Genomic DNA, 15,518 nt, shown 5'->3' on the forward strand with positions numbered 1-15,518 from the left:
GGTTGAGGTCAGGTGACTGACTCGGCCATTTAAGAACATTTAATTTCCAAGCTCTTGGGCTGCTTTCACAGTATGTTTTGGGTTGTTATCCATCTGTACTGTGAAGCGCTGTCCTATCAGTTTTGAAGCATTTGACTGAATCTGAGCACATAGTATAGCTCTATACACTTCAGAATTCATCCTGCTACTTCTATCAGCAGTCACATCATCAATAAACCCCAGTGACCCAGTTCCATTGGCAGCCAAACATGCCCATGCCATAACACTGCCTCCACATGTTTGACGGATGATGTGGTATTCTTTGGATCATGAGCCCTCCCTTTCCTTCTCCATACTTTTCTCTTCCCATCATTCTGGTACAAGTTAATCTTGCATCAGAACTGGTCAGGCTTTTTTTTAGAGGTTTTTTAGCAAAGTCTAATCTGGCCTTTGTGTTCTTGAGTGTTACCAGCGGTTTGCATCTTGAGGTAAACCGTCTGTATTTACATTCATGAAGGTGGCTCTTGATTGTAGACTTTGACAATGATAGGCCTCCCTCCTCCAGAGTGTTCCTGACTTGGCTAGATGTTGTGAAGGGGTTGTTCTTCAATAAGAAAAGAATTCTCCAATCATCCACTTTAGTTGTTTTCTGTGGTCTCCCAGGCCTTTTGGTGTTGCTGAGCTCGCCAGTGCATTCCTTCTTTTTAAGAATGTACCAAATTGTTGATTTGGCCCTCCTAAAGTTTCTGCTATCTCTCTGATAGGTCTGTTTTGTTTTTTCAGCCTAATGATGGCCTCCTTCACTTGCATCAACACCTCTTTGGACGGCATATTGAGAGTTCCCATGAACAGCTACCAAATGCAAATTCAACACTTGGAATCAGCTCCAGACCTTTTATCTCCTTAATTTATCATGATATAAGGAGGAAACAGGCCACAGCTGGCCATGAAACTGCTTATCAGTCAATTGTCCCATTACTTTTGAGCCTGTGAAAATGGAGGAACTCTGTAAAAAATGGCTGTAATTCCTAAACGGCTAATGCAATATTTTTGTTAAACCCCTTGAATTAAAGCTGAAAGTCTACGCTTCAGTCACATCTTGACTGCTTCATTTCAAATCCACTGTGGTGGTGTACAGAGGCAAAATTACCAAAACTGTGTCACTGTCCCAATATTTATGGACCTGACTGTATATATATGTATATATATATAAACTCCCGTATCTGATGTTTGAGTTACCGTGGTTTCACTTAAAAAAATACAAAAAATTAAATAAAAAATTCCAGAAACACAGTAAACATTCATACTTTAAATTGTACACCATTCTGAGTAACATGATGAAATTATCTTCCCTTTATCCAGTATACGCTACCCAGCCATTTTACATATGTGTATATATATATATATATACAAACAGTACTGTGCAAAAGTCTTAGGCACGTGCAAACAAATGCTGTAGAGCAATGATGCCTTCAAAAATAATGAAATTAAATGTTTCTACATTGTAAAAAAATACTATAAAGAGAAGTAAACAGTAATAAATGAACAGTAATAAATGAAAATAAATGAAAGTCAATATCTGGTGTGACAGCCTGTTGCTTTAAAAAAAATAGTAGTCTCAGGTACAATTTGTGCAGTTTTATAAGGAAATGAGCTGTACATTTTATTGCGCATCTTGGAGAACCAGCCACAGTTCTTCTGGAGACTTTGACTGTTGCACTTGCTTCTCATTTTTGCAGCAAAACCCAGCAGCCTTCATTATGGCTGAAAAGTGTCTCTTATGTAATATTCTGCTTTCTTTACTGCCATACAAACATTGTTCTGTAACATTTAATTTTGTGCTGGAAAACTAACGTTTGGACATCTGAAATGTTTTTGTACTGACTCAATAATGTAGAAGTCATAAAATACAAACCTATAACAAAGTTTGTACAAAAAAAATAGGGTGCCTAGGACTTTTGCACAGTACTGTGTATATATATATATATATATGAGTGTTCACTACTATCCATGGTTTTAGGTATCTGCTGGGGGCTTGGAACCTATCTCCCCAAGGATATGGGGGTCCTACTGTATATACACCTGTCGAAGAGGAGGCGTGGTCGAGCACCAGTTTGTAAATGGAGGGCGAAGTCAGGGAAGGTGAGTGATAAGCACTGCACACCTGCGGGAAATTTTAATGACTATTCTCTGTTTCAGTGAGTGGTAACGAGGATGAAGAGGGGAGAGACGAACGCCTCGGGAGAGAGAGCTGGGAGAGAGCTGAGCTGCACGGAGCTGTGTGTGTAAGCGTGCGCAGGAATGTGTCTCGTTTCAAATAAAACCGCTGAAAAAGCGAGTGAAATATTAATGAAATAACCTTTTTTGAATTGTTCCAAGCATTCCTCCTGTATCCTCATTCTTGTCCCAACCCAGAGCAAGTGTCAATAAAATTAAAACAGCTTGCCTAATATTGTGTAGGTCCCCCTTGTGCCACCAAAACCGCTCTAACTCGTCAAGGCATGGATTCCACAGGACCTCTGCAAGTGGGCTGTGGTATCTGGCGCCATGACATTAGCACCCAAGGACCCAAGGTTTCCCAGTAGAACATTGCTCAGAGCATCACGCCGCCTCCGCCGGCTTGCCTTCTTCCCATAGTGCATCCTGGTACCATCTCTTCCCCAGGTAAGAGATGCACACACATGATGTAAAAGAAGACGTGATTCATCAGACCAGGCCACCTTCTTGGATTGTTACATGGTCCAGGTCTGATACTCACGTGCACACTGTATGTGCTTTCAGCAGTGGACAGGGGCCAGCATGGGCACTCTGACCAGTCTACACAGCCCCATATGCAGCAAGCTGCGATGCACTCTGTTCTGACACCTTTCTATCATAGCCAGCATGAACTTTTTCAGCAATTTGTGCGACAGTAGCTCTTCTGTGGGATCTGACCAGATGGGCTAGCCTTCACTCCCCACATGCATCAGTCAGCCTTGAGCGCCCATGACCCTGTTGCCAGTTCCTGGCCCTTGTCAAAGTTGCTCAGATCCTTATGCTTGCCCATTTTTCCTGCTTCCTACACATCAAATTTTGATCACCAAATGCTGGGTGTCCTCCCTTGAGATGCTTTGCCAGGCCTTTTACCGCAGCTGCCTTCAGTTGCTGCTTGTTTGTTTCTGCCTTCAGTATGTGAAAAGCACGCTCAATTAGGTTGAGGTCAACTGACTGACTTGGTGATATATGAACATTGCATTTCTTTGCCTTAAGAAGCTCTTGGGTTGCTTTCTTGGTATGTTTTGGGTCATTATCCATCTGTACTGTGAAGCACCATCCCTCCATTGGCAGCCACACATGCCGATGCCATAACACTGCCTCCACCATGTTTGACAGATAATGATTGGATCACTTTGGATCATGAGCCCTTCCCTTCCTTCCAAATACTCTTGTGATGGCGGGCCTCCAGCTGTAGCACATAAAAGTCTGCACACTCCTTGCACGACCGCTGCCTGGGTGCTGAAGGAACAGCGCCACTCCAGCACCATTGTTGTGGAAAGCGAGAGAGCACATGGCTGCAATGTAGGGTGGCAAAACAAAGTACGGCTTGCAGTCAATGAAAAAAGTGGCAGCTCCTCAACCTCTGGGAGAAGCCGGGAGAAAATAAAAGGGCACAGTGGACATAGAAAAGTGAGCCAGGTTAATCTTCATCAGAAGTCTGATCCATTTCTCTCTCTTCTCACCAGAAACCAAAGACAGCAGGGAAGACACCGCTCCCCTTCTGCACCATGCCGCGAGCCCGCAACACCAACACAATTTTGGGAAGCCTCCAGGCCCAGTGACCCTGCCACTCATCCCTGACTTCCTTTGCCCCTACGCTGCACTGACAACGACTCACCCTCCCAGGACCATTCCAGAATACACAGCCCAGAAAGCCAGCCAGCCTCACTCTTCCTCCCCTGATGCCACCATTCCCCTTCACCACACTTATAAAGTAATAAAGGCACTTGTTTTTGAAGTAATCCTGCCTGTCCTGTGTCTGTCTTCTAGCTGTCGCAGCTGCGAGTCGTGGCGCTCTTCTGACCATTCTGGTAATCTTAATCTTGTTCCAGAACTGGGCAGGCTTTTATTTTTAAGATGTTTTGATCCACTCAGTTTGGGTTACATCAATTTTTCACGCTTCTATTCAACGTCTCATGGACACAATACTCCAGCTGCATGGTACCTGGGCTTCTATATGGGCCATGGGCTGGTGCATCCCCAAATTGATAAGATAGAAGTGATTGCAGCCTGCCCAAGATCCAAGAACAAAAAGGGGGTGAGGCAGTTCCTGGGGCTGGCTGACTATTATTGGACTATTATTGGACTATTATGGTCAAGCGTCAGCTGTGGATAGAGAAGAGGCGAGTTGAACCGGCAGTCTTTTTACCCCCAGTCTATTTATGTGTGTTTCTTTGTGCTTACAGTAACTGCCATAACCTGAAAGAGAAAGTGGCATAGCTGCTGGAACTTGCAAGACACAAATACACACACACACACACACACACACAGAGCGTGAACGAGAAAGAGAGAGAGAGGCATAGCTGCCAGAACTTGCAAGACACAAACACACGCATATGGAGCGTGGGTGCGTGTGCGTCGCTTACATGGGGAAGAGATGGCACCAGGATGCACTATGAGAAGAAGGCAAGCTGGTGGAGGCAGTGTGATGCTCTGGGCAATGTTCTGCTGTGAAACCTTGGGTCCTGGCATTCATGTGGATGCTATTTTGACACAAACCACCTACCTAAACATTATTGCAGACCAAGTACACCCCTTCATCGTAACAGTATTCCCTAATGGCAGTGGCCTCTTTCAGCAGGATAATGCACCCTGCCACACTGCAAAAATTGTTCAGGAATGGCCTGAGGAACATGACAAAGAGTTCTGACTTGGCCTCCAAATTCCCCAGATCTTAATCCAATCGAGCATCTGTGGGATGTGCTGGACAAACAAGTCCGATCTATGAAGGCCACACCTCGCAACTTGCAGGGCTTAAAGGACCTGCTGCTAACATCTTGGTAACAGATACAACAGAACACCTTCAGAGGTTTTGTGGCGTCCATACCTCAATGGGTCAGAGCTGTTTTGGTGGCACAAGGGGGACCTACACAATATTAGGCAGGTGGTTTTAATGTTATGGCTGATGTGTGTGTGTGTGTGTATACAGTTAGGTCCGGAAGTATTTGGACAATGTCAGAGTTTTTGTGATTTTGCCTGTATACACCACCACAATGGATTTGAAATAAAACAATCAAGATGTGATCGAAGTGTAGACTTTCAGCTTTATTTTAAGAGGTTCCACAAAAATATGGCATTTACCATTTAGGAATTACAGCCATTTTCAACAAAGCACCTCCATTTTCAGGGGCTCAAAGGTATTTGGACAAAGTGACATAATTGTAAATATAACCATAATTTTAATACTTGGATGAAAATACTTTGCAGTCAATGACTGCCTGAAGTCTGGAGCCCATGTTCTCAAAATACAAATTCTGAGTTTCCTCCCTGGAGATGCTTTGCCAGGTCTTCACTGCAGCCACCTTCAGTTGCTGCTTGTTTGCGGGTCTTTCTGTCTTCAGTCTTGTCTTCAGTAAGTGAAAAGCATGCTCTATTGGGTTGAGATCAGGCAACTGACTTGGCCATTGAAGAATATCTGACTTGGCCATTGAATAATATCTGGCTTTCCTGTTCTTGAATGTTACCAGTGGTTTGCACCTTGTTGTAAACCCTCTGTATTTACATTCATGAAGGCATCTCCTGATTGTAGATTTTGACAATGATACGCCTACCTTCTCCAGAGTATTCTTGACTTCTGTTGATGTTGTGAAGGGGTTTTTCTTCACCAAGGAAAGGATTCTGCGATCATCCACTTTAGTTGTCTTCTGTGGTCTTCCAGGCCTTTCGATGTTGTTGAGCTCACCAGTGCTTTCTTTCTTTTTAAGAATGTACCCAACTATTGATTTGGCCACACCTAAGGTTTTTGCTATCTCTCTCATAAATTTATGTTGTTTTTTCAGCCTAATGATGGCCTCCTTCACTTGCATTGAGATCTTCTTGGACTTCATATTGGTAGATCCAGTCGAACAGCTGCCAAATGCCAACTCAATACCTGATATCAACTCCAGACCTTTTATCTGCTTCATTTATCTGCTTCGCGATCCTGAATGGGAAGAACATCGGAGCTGTGGTCCTCCATGCTGGCACGAACGACACCAGGCTGAGGCAGACGGAGATCCTGAAGAAGGACTTCAGAAGCCTGATTGAGAAGGTACGCAGCACATCGCCCACGACGAGGATCATCGTGTCAGGACCGCTTCCCACGTTCCAGCGAGGAATTGAGAGGTTCAGTAGGCTATTTGGTTTTAATGAATGGTTACAGTCATGGTGTCAAGACCAGAAATTACCCTTTATTGATAACTGGAATATTTTCTGGGAGCGTCCTAGGCTCTACCACACTGACGGCCTGCACCCAAGCAGAGCTGGAGCAGCGGTCCTCTCGGACAACATCTCTAGGACACTACACACCATCTGACTGGTAAGCCATACCTTAGATTGCAATTATAATGGCTACTGTTCAACTCACCAGACTGATACAATTGGCTTAACCCAACCGTCTGCTAGCTGCCTAGAGTCGTCACCTAGGGTACATAGCATTGAGACTGTGTCTGTTCCCCGTGCTGTATTAAAATTAAGAAAGACTAAAGTCTGTTTTAGCAATTTAATAAACATACCTACATTAGATAATAATACTGAGAGCGCAGCCTGCACCTCTACTCTAAAGCTAGGTTTGATAAATATCAGATCTCTTGAGTCTAAAACGCTCTTAGTTAATGAACTGATCACGGATCAGGAGTATGACGCGTTATGTTTAACAGAAACGTGGATTAGGCAGAACAATTATGTTGCATTAAATGAAGCTAGTCCTCCCACTTATAGCTACATACATCAGCCTCGTTTAACCGGTAGAGGAGGAGGCGTTGCAGTTATTCATAAGGATAATCTGACCATCGTACAGAAGCTAGGACAAAACTTTAATTCATTTGAAGCACTTTATAGTAACATAAGTGCAGTCGCTAATGATAAGTCATCAGAGTCCCTTCCGTTAGTTATTATCTACAGACCCCCAGGACCGTACTCTGAATTTCTTAGTGAATTTACAGATTTCCTATCAAACCTAGTTGTTTCTGTGGACCGAGCGTTAATTACTGGAGACTTTAACATTCATTTTGAGAATATAGGCAACATCCATACTTGACTCATTGGGAGTCAATCAGTGTGTTGTAGGATCCACACATAAAGCAGGTCATACGTTAGACTTAATATTATCTTTTGGAGTTAATATAACCGATATAGCGATAATCCCGCAGTCTGAGGCAATATCAGATCACAGTCTGATTTCGTTTTGTGTGCGTCACAGTAGCATTGTACACACAGAACCGCGCTACCGAATTAGCCGTACAATAACACCTGCGACTGCGCAGAGCTTTATTAATCACCTACCAGAATTATCCGCTAGTATAGGGTCACCATCAGACCCTTTAGAACTCGAACAGGCGACAGAATTTTTAGAGTCGACATTCCGCTGTACCTTAGATAATGTAGCCCCACTTAGAAGAAAAACAATTAAAGATAAGAATCTCGCTCCGTGGTATAGTGACCACACCCGCTCTCTAAAACAGAACACCCAAAAGCTAGAGCGTAAATGGCACCAGACCAAACTCCTAGCATTTAAAATAGCATGGAAAGACAGTATTTTAGCCTATAAAAAAGCTCTAAGGCAAGCTAGGTCCACTTACTTATCAACGCTTATAGAAAATAATAAAAGTAATCCTAAATTCTTATTTAACACCATAGCAGAATTAACTAGGAATAAGACATCGACAGAAATCTCCACAATAACAGCATACAAAAGTAACGATTTCATGAAATTCTTTGATAGCAAAATTAAAAACATTAGGCAGAAGATACAGGCCCAAAGTCCAAATTATACAATAGACTGGGAGGATAGACTAACCATAGATCAGAGCTTAGAAAGTTTTACTCCTCTTGAAGAGAATGATTTAATCTCGCTCATCTCTTCTGCTAAATCATCAACCTGTCTATTAGATCGGTAATCGGTAATTAGACGGTACCAACACGTCTTCTTAAGCAAATAGTTGGAACCGTAACTGAACCCCTGCTTAAAATAATTAACTCCTCACTGAGCAATGGGTACGTTCCAAAATCACTTAAATTAGCTGTTATTAAACCACTAGTGAAGAAACCAGACCTTGACCCTAACAACTTAACTAACTATAGGCCGATTTCAAACCTTCCCTTTCTATCTAAAATACTAGAGAAAGTAGTAGCGCAGCAGCTAATTTCATATCTACAAAGTAATAATATCTATGAACTTTATCAGTCAGGTTTCAGGCCCCACCACAGCACAGAGACAGCATTAGTTAAAGTAGTCAATGACTTGCTATTAGCCTCTGATCGGGGTTGCATTAGTCTATTAATTTTACTCGACCTTAGCGCAGCGTTCGACACTATCGACCATAATATCCTTCTTCACAGACTGGAAAAGGTCGTAGGAATCAAGGGCTCAGCCCTCGACTGGTTTAGATCTTATTTAACTGATCGTTATCAGTTTGTAGATGTAAACGGTGACCACTCAGCACGTTATCGAGTAGAATATGGCGTTCCGCAGGGTTCAGTCTTAGGCCCACTGCTTTTCACGTTATACATGCTCCCTTTAGGTAACATAATCCGTAAACATAATATTAGCTTCCATTGTTATGCTGATGACACACAGTTATACGTCTCAGCTAGGCCAGATGAGAATAGCCAGTTAAAGAAAGTTGAGGCATGTGTGATAGACATAAGAGACTGGATGCTAAGCAACTTTCTCCTGCTAAACCCAGAAAAAACAGAGGTTCTGGTACTGGGACCACAAGCTGCTAGAAGTAAGTTTAGAGATCACACTGTTACTTTAGATGGTCTCTCTGTTTCAAGTAGTCTAACAGTAAAAGATCTCGGTGTGATTATAGACTCTAATCTCTCATTTGAGGCGCATGTAGATAATGTAAGCAGGTTAGCATTTTTCCACCTCAGAAATATCGCTAAGATTAGAAATATACTTTCACTAAGTGATGCTGAAAAACTAGTCCATGCATTTATCACGTCCAGATTAGATTACTGTAATGCTTTACTATCTGGATGTTCGTCTAGATGCATAAATAAGCTTCAGATAGTTCAGAATGCAGCAGCAAGGGTCCTTACTAGGACTAGGAAGTATGAGCATATCACGCCAGTCTTATCTACATTACACTGGCTCCCAGTAAGATTCCGCATCGATTTTAAAATATTACTCCTAACCTATAAAGCATTAAACGGTCTCGCTCCGCAGTATTTAAGTGATATGTTAGTACCTTACGTTCCGCCACGCCTACTTCGCTCTAAGGATGCAGGCTGTCTATCAGTACCACGCATTGCCAAAACCACGGCAGGGGGCAGAGCTTTCTCTTACCAAGCCCCAAAATTATGGAATAGCCTCCCAGTTAATGTACGTGAAGCAGACACGGTCTCAGTGTTTAAGTCGAGGTTGAAGACTTATTTATTTAACCTAGCATTTAGCGACTAGTGTTTTTATCAAAGGAGTAGATCTGGGGGACTCGTGGATGTTGAGTTTTATCTCCACACGGTGACTGTGAATGTACTTATCCACTTTCCTTCTCCTTCTGCCGAGCTACACTCCTGAGCTGCCGGTGATCCAGACCCCCCTACGCTCTGGACCAGATGAGCATCACTCCTGAGCTGCTGGTAATCCAGACCTCCCCCCCCCTTCACTCTGGACCTGTCCACCGGCAATGCTTCATACTGCCACGAAAACGCTTCAGCTGTTTTCCATGGACTACACCAACACACATTCTACTCACACACACGCACACTACAGTGTAAACCCATATGAGGATGGGTTCTCTGTTGAGCCTGGTTCCTCTCAAGGTTTCTTCCTATCACCATCTCAGGGAGTTTTTCCTTGCCACCGTCGCCCTGCTTGCTCATCAGAGACGGCACACACACACACTTCACTTTACTTTTGTTTGTGTAAAGCTGCTTTGAGACAATGACCTTTGTAAAAAAGCGCTATACAAATAAAAATGAATTGAATTGAATTGAATTTGTCTTGAAGTAATGAGGGAATGGGCTGCACCTGATCAATTAACTCCTTGTCAGTCAATTTTTGTCACCTTTGAGCCCCTGAGAATGGAAGTACTTTGCTTATAATGGCTGTAATTCCTAAATGGTAAATGCCATATTTTTGTGGAACCTCTTAAAATAAAGCTGAAAGTCTACACTTCACGTCTTGATTGTTTTATTTCAAATTCATTGTGGTGCATAAAGGCAAAATCACAAAAACTCTGTCATTGTCCAAATACTTCCAGACCTAACTGTGTGTGTATATTATATATATATATATATATATATATATATATATATATATATATATATATATATATATATATATATAGTGGAGCAAAGATGCCTTAAAAAATAATGAAATTAATTGTTTCTACATTTCTACTATAAAGAGCCGTAAATAGTAATAATTTAAACAAAGTCAATATTTGGTGTGATAACCCTTAACAAAAAAAAAAATTAAAAAAAATTGTAGTCTCAGTTTGTGCAGTTTTAAAAGGAAATGAACTGGTAAGTTTTACTGAGCATCTTGCAAAATCAGCCACAGTTCTTCTGCAGACTTTGACACTCGCACTTGCTTCTTATTTTTGCAGCAAAACCCAGCAGCCTTCATGTTTTTTGGTCTCTTACATAATATGCTGCTTTCTTTACTGATATATATATATATATATATATATATATATATATATATATATGTATATATATATATATATATATATATATATATATGTATATATACACACAGCACTGCACAAAAGTCTTACGCAAATTTTTTTTAGTACTTGTTATAGGTTTTATTTTATGACTTCTAACTTATCGATTCAGCACAAAAACATTTTAGATTTCCAATTTTAGACAGGGGTCTGCATTTGAGCTTTGTGCTGCGCTTGATGTAAGTCATACTCACATGTAAACATGGCATAACCAAAAATTAATTTCGGTGAATGAGGAAATATACAAAATAATATCACAATTGTTTTACTGATCTATCCCGTTAAATTGGTGTTATTTTTTTACTTAACCATTTAAAGCCACATTCTACTGTCATATAATGTTTGCATAGTTATGGCGTTGCCATAAAATACCTTTATGACTCCACTGAAATAACAAAATAATATAAAATAAAAAAAACAAAATAAAATAAATAATAATAAAATAACAATAATAGGGGAAGAAGATTACACCTTATAAAGACTGTTCTACTTTTGCATTAAACTTCAGCTACTTCACCGGCTCTCACCTTGAAATCTCTGTGCTTATATAGTGTAGCTATCTGGCTAATAACTTTCAAATAGAAACAGAAAAATGAGATAAAGGGATTAAAAAAAAGAGATAAAAATTAAAAAAACAAAATTCTTTTATTATAATTAGTATAATAAATATTATTACCTAATAGTGCATATGCTTTAATAGTTTCTGTTAGCCTTACTCACAAAAATGCTGACGTGGCCCAGGCAGAATCTGAGTTTGAAAAACCTGATCTAGAGTTAGATCTAGTATCTAGTATCTTGTTAAGTTGTTGCACTGATGTATTACATTAAGACCAGGTCTAACGTTTTGCAACAGATTCCATGTCCAAACATACAGCTAATATTTGGTGAGATAATGCATGAAGAAGATAAGAGATATATGTTGTTTTCCTTATTAGCCATTGATTAATTGTAGCGAAGTAATGTGTAGGGCTCACGTGCATTTAAGGGGGTGCAACATAGCTCTGTTTATGTGCCTTTCTCCTAGTTTGTGATTTGATTTGAATTACAAAGTAGCAGATATGCAAAGATTAAGTGTAATTATAGTAGATGTCTTTTACAAAACAAGATTGCTTTTCAAAAAATCCCCATTAAATCCAAAATGACATACTTCTTGTTGGGCGGAGCTAATGACTGTCAGTTTGAAAGTTGTCTGGCTTGATGAGAACAATATATGTACCAAGCTTTGTGACTGTAGGTGAAACTGACCCCACCACTTTAGTCAAAAGGGGGTGCTACAGAGCCCCCTTCCACGCCCATGTCTTAGCTTTTGCCTACACCTAACAGCTGACAACTCTGACGTCTGTGCCAACTTTCATGAATTTTTAAGCATGCTAAGAGCCTCAAAAACACCTGAAAAGAGTATTAAAGTTTGATGGATTACCACAGCAACACTATTTAAGATATCAGTTATAGTTATAACACCAGTTGGTGGTGTTATAACTGTGACTCAAAATAGCCACATCCATTTGATCAGCCCCCAGTACCAAACGTACAGCTCAAATTTGATCTAAATCACTCAGTGCACTCAGAAAATACGAGACACTTCCTGTTTTCCTTTTTTTGCCATACATTTATTGTCTCGCCATGGCAAAACCGTTCGAGACATCAAAAATCCCTTCGCAATTAAGCATCCTCAATGTCTTGGCATAATGTTGACCAAGTTTATTGTGTATTCCCTAGGAGGAGTATTTAAAAGTTCACCGCATGCACTTTTCACAAAATTCTAAATGGCCGACTTCCTGTTGAGTGGAGCTATTGAATGTTAGAGCGAAAGTTGTTTGGGTCGATGAGAATAATGTGTGTACTGTAATGAATGTACCGTGTAAAAGGGGGCACTGCAAAGCCCCCCCACCATGCCCATGTGCTATTCTTTGCCCAGGCCTAATGGCCGATGACTCTGACGTGTGTGCCAAATTTCATGAGTTTTTGAGCATGTTAAGGGCCCCAAAACCCCCCAAAACCTTGAAAAAAATCATAATTTAAAATAAATAAATAAAGAAAGAATAATCGTTAAGAAAGCAATAGGGCCCTGTGCACATTCAGTGCTAGGGCTATAAATATAACACACTCAAATTTTGTCAACAGAATATCTTGCCTACCTGTCCAAAGTGTACTGTAATTGGTCGTCTCTGTTCCCAGGTGTGTGCATCCTTTCTTTGTGTGGACACCGAATGGGTGGAGGTAGAGTCATCTCTGCTGCTGGAGTGGCTGTTCTCTGTCATCTCCTGCAAAAGGTCATACCAAGCTCAAGTGTTTATGTCATATGTTTGTGTGTGGCTCTGTTGAGTCAAAACATGTGGGTGTACCTTTTGCTTAAGACGACTCCTCACTTCTTTGATGCCCATCTTGGCATGGTCTTTTGCCTGCAAAAGACAGACAGCAGTAAGGCATAGGAATGTGGAACAAAACCAGACATGATCAAAGCCAACTAAGCAGCAAATTGAATTCCAGTGCAAGCCTAAAAAAGGCATCATACAATACTTAAAAATTAACGCACAGCAGAAACTCAGTATAACATAACCTGAACTGGAACTTACAGCAAAATATTTATGGCAATATTCTGTCTATAGATGCAGAACGTTTCCAGCAACCAGAAATAGTACACATTAAATATACATATAAGAAATTCATTACAAATTGTATAAATACTTTTTTGAGACCTTTTAAATTTTATGTAGATAAGATTTTGTTGTTAATACTTTTTGAATATATATGACATGACATAGGTATGTGCCACTTTTTTTCAATATTCAGAATTTTTATTAACAATGTATTAAATTGTGGTTGAAAGTTAGAGCTATCTATGAGAATACTGGACTTACAAACTTGTACACAGTTTTCATAGCAGGATTTGCTTTTGTCTTCACAGTGTTAAAGATGGCCCCGCCACCTTTCTGTGAAGGAAATGCAAGGTTATTATCATGCTGATACAGAAAACAGACACATGCAAAAACATGTACACCAACCTTAAATGTGAGAAGCCACTGATGGTATACTTTATCACTACCTGTATAAAACAAGACAAACATTATATATATAAACAAGTAATGTATATATAAGATATATAAGACAAATGTTTATAAATACAGATTTTTGCCACTTGCATTAGGTGCTGAGAACATCAGTGTAATAAATAATAATAATAATAATTAGGGATGTAAAAGAATACAAATACAAAGCTCCTGTCCTCGTCTTCTCTCTTCAATGTTACTATGTTCCCTGCTACCCCTATCTCTCAGATTATCATTTGGTATCCTTCACCCTCACCCTCCCTGTCCTGCCTAACATAAACTATTCATACCTCTACCCCACTTGCCACAACCTCCACTCTATCGCTCCTTCCTCTGTAGCTTCCAGTACCCTATTAACCCTTCCAGACCCTAACTACGTTCCCGAGAATGCTACAACAGTTAGTGATAAAGTACACCATACTTTTCCTCTTTCCTTTTTTCCTCTGCTTGAATTAGCCACCAACACTTTTGTCTCTTCACTATCCTCATCCATGTAACCCATCAAAACCTAGGAAGTCATCTTGCCCTGCTCCTTGGCTGTATATGTGTTGCACAGCAATCAGAAAAAATCAAGAGCAGCTGAAGGGGTGGTACAGTGGCTCAGTGGTTAGCACTGTTGCCTCACACCTCCAGGGTTGGGAGTTTGAATCCCACCCAGTGCGCACGGAGTTTGTTCTCCCTGTGCTTCGTGGGTTTCCTACCCCAGTCTACAGACATGCGCTGTAGGTTGATTGGCATTTCCAAATTGTCCATAGTGCGTGTGCAATTCTGCCCTCTCCTGCCCAAGTTTTCATCCAATGTGACAGCTGCCAAGATCTCCTTCTACAAAAGGGAAAGCTACAAGCCTCTACACATAATCCTCACAAGCTTCACAACATTTTCTCTTAACTTCTTAACCCACCTCCTCCTTGACTGTCCTCCCTGACTGAAGTTTAACTTCACCACCTTCTTTGACAAGACCTGCCATTCCTGCAATACACAGTCAGGATTCCCCAGCACTTTCTTTGACACATTTTTCTCCCCTATCAACTGAAAAGATCCTGAAGATATCTTGTCCTAAGGTTATAACCATCCTGAAGAAACCCACTCTGCATAGCTCATACACTGGTGTCACTTCTCTCTTTTTTTCCTTTCAGACATCTCATCATGGATGGTATTTCATTAGTTGAAACTTAACCCTAGCAAAACTGAGCTGCTGTGCATCCCTGGAAACACATCCCCAAGTCAAGATCATGTGTTCTCCCTGGACAACTCTCAGACCTCACCATCTGTCACTGCATGCAACCTTGGGGTAACCATGGACAACCAACAATCCTTCCTGCCTCACGTCACTAAACTGACCCACTAATGCCAGTTCCTCCTCTACAACATTAGGAGGACCCGGCCATTTCTATCCACAGAGGCCACTCAGGTGTTCGTTCATTCCATTGTCATTTCAAAACTACTATTACTACATCTCACTTCAGAATGTAGCTGTCCAACTTGTTTCTGATATCCCTAAATTCTCCCACACTACCCCACTGCTACCTCTTCACTAATATTTAAATTAGCACTTTGTTATTATATATTTAAAAAAAGG

General features: G+C 40.8%; 1 protein-coding gene across 12 annotated transcripts in view; it reads right to left on the minus strand.

Moving 5' to 3' along the window:
• The window catches only part of dennd1a (DENN/MADD domain containing 1A), a 118,821-nt gene that overhangs the window by 10,813 nt on the left and 92,490 nt on the right, over positions 1-15,518 (minus strand). For all 12 annotated transcript variants that reach the window (XM_053240017.1, XM_026928703.3, XM_026928701.3 and 9 more), the window contains 4 exons: positions 13,895-13,935; positions 13,751-13,822; positions 13,235-13,291; positions 13,028-13,153 (listed from right to left, as the gene is read on the minus strand). In XM_053240017.1, the coding sequence (XP_053095992.1) occupies positions 13,028-13,153; positions 13,235-13,291; positions 13,751-13,822; positions 13,895-13,935 (296 nt within the window). The remainder of the gene's footprint in view (positions 1-13,027; positions 13,154-13,234; positions 13,292-13,750; positions 13,823-13,894; positions 13,936-15,518) is intronic.

The sequence above is a fragment of the Pangasianodon hypophthalmus genome, chromosome 15 (genome assembly GCF_027358585.1).
Source record: "Pangasianodon hypophthalmus isolate fPanHyp1 chromosome 15, fPanHyp1.pri, whole genome shotgun sequence".
Classification (NCBI taxonomy): Eukaryota; Metazoa; Chordata; class Actinopteri; order Siluriformes; family Pangasiidae; genus Pangasianodon; species Pangasianodon hypophthalmus.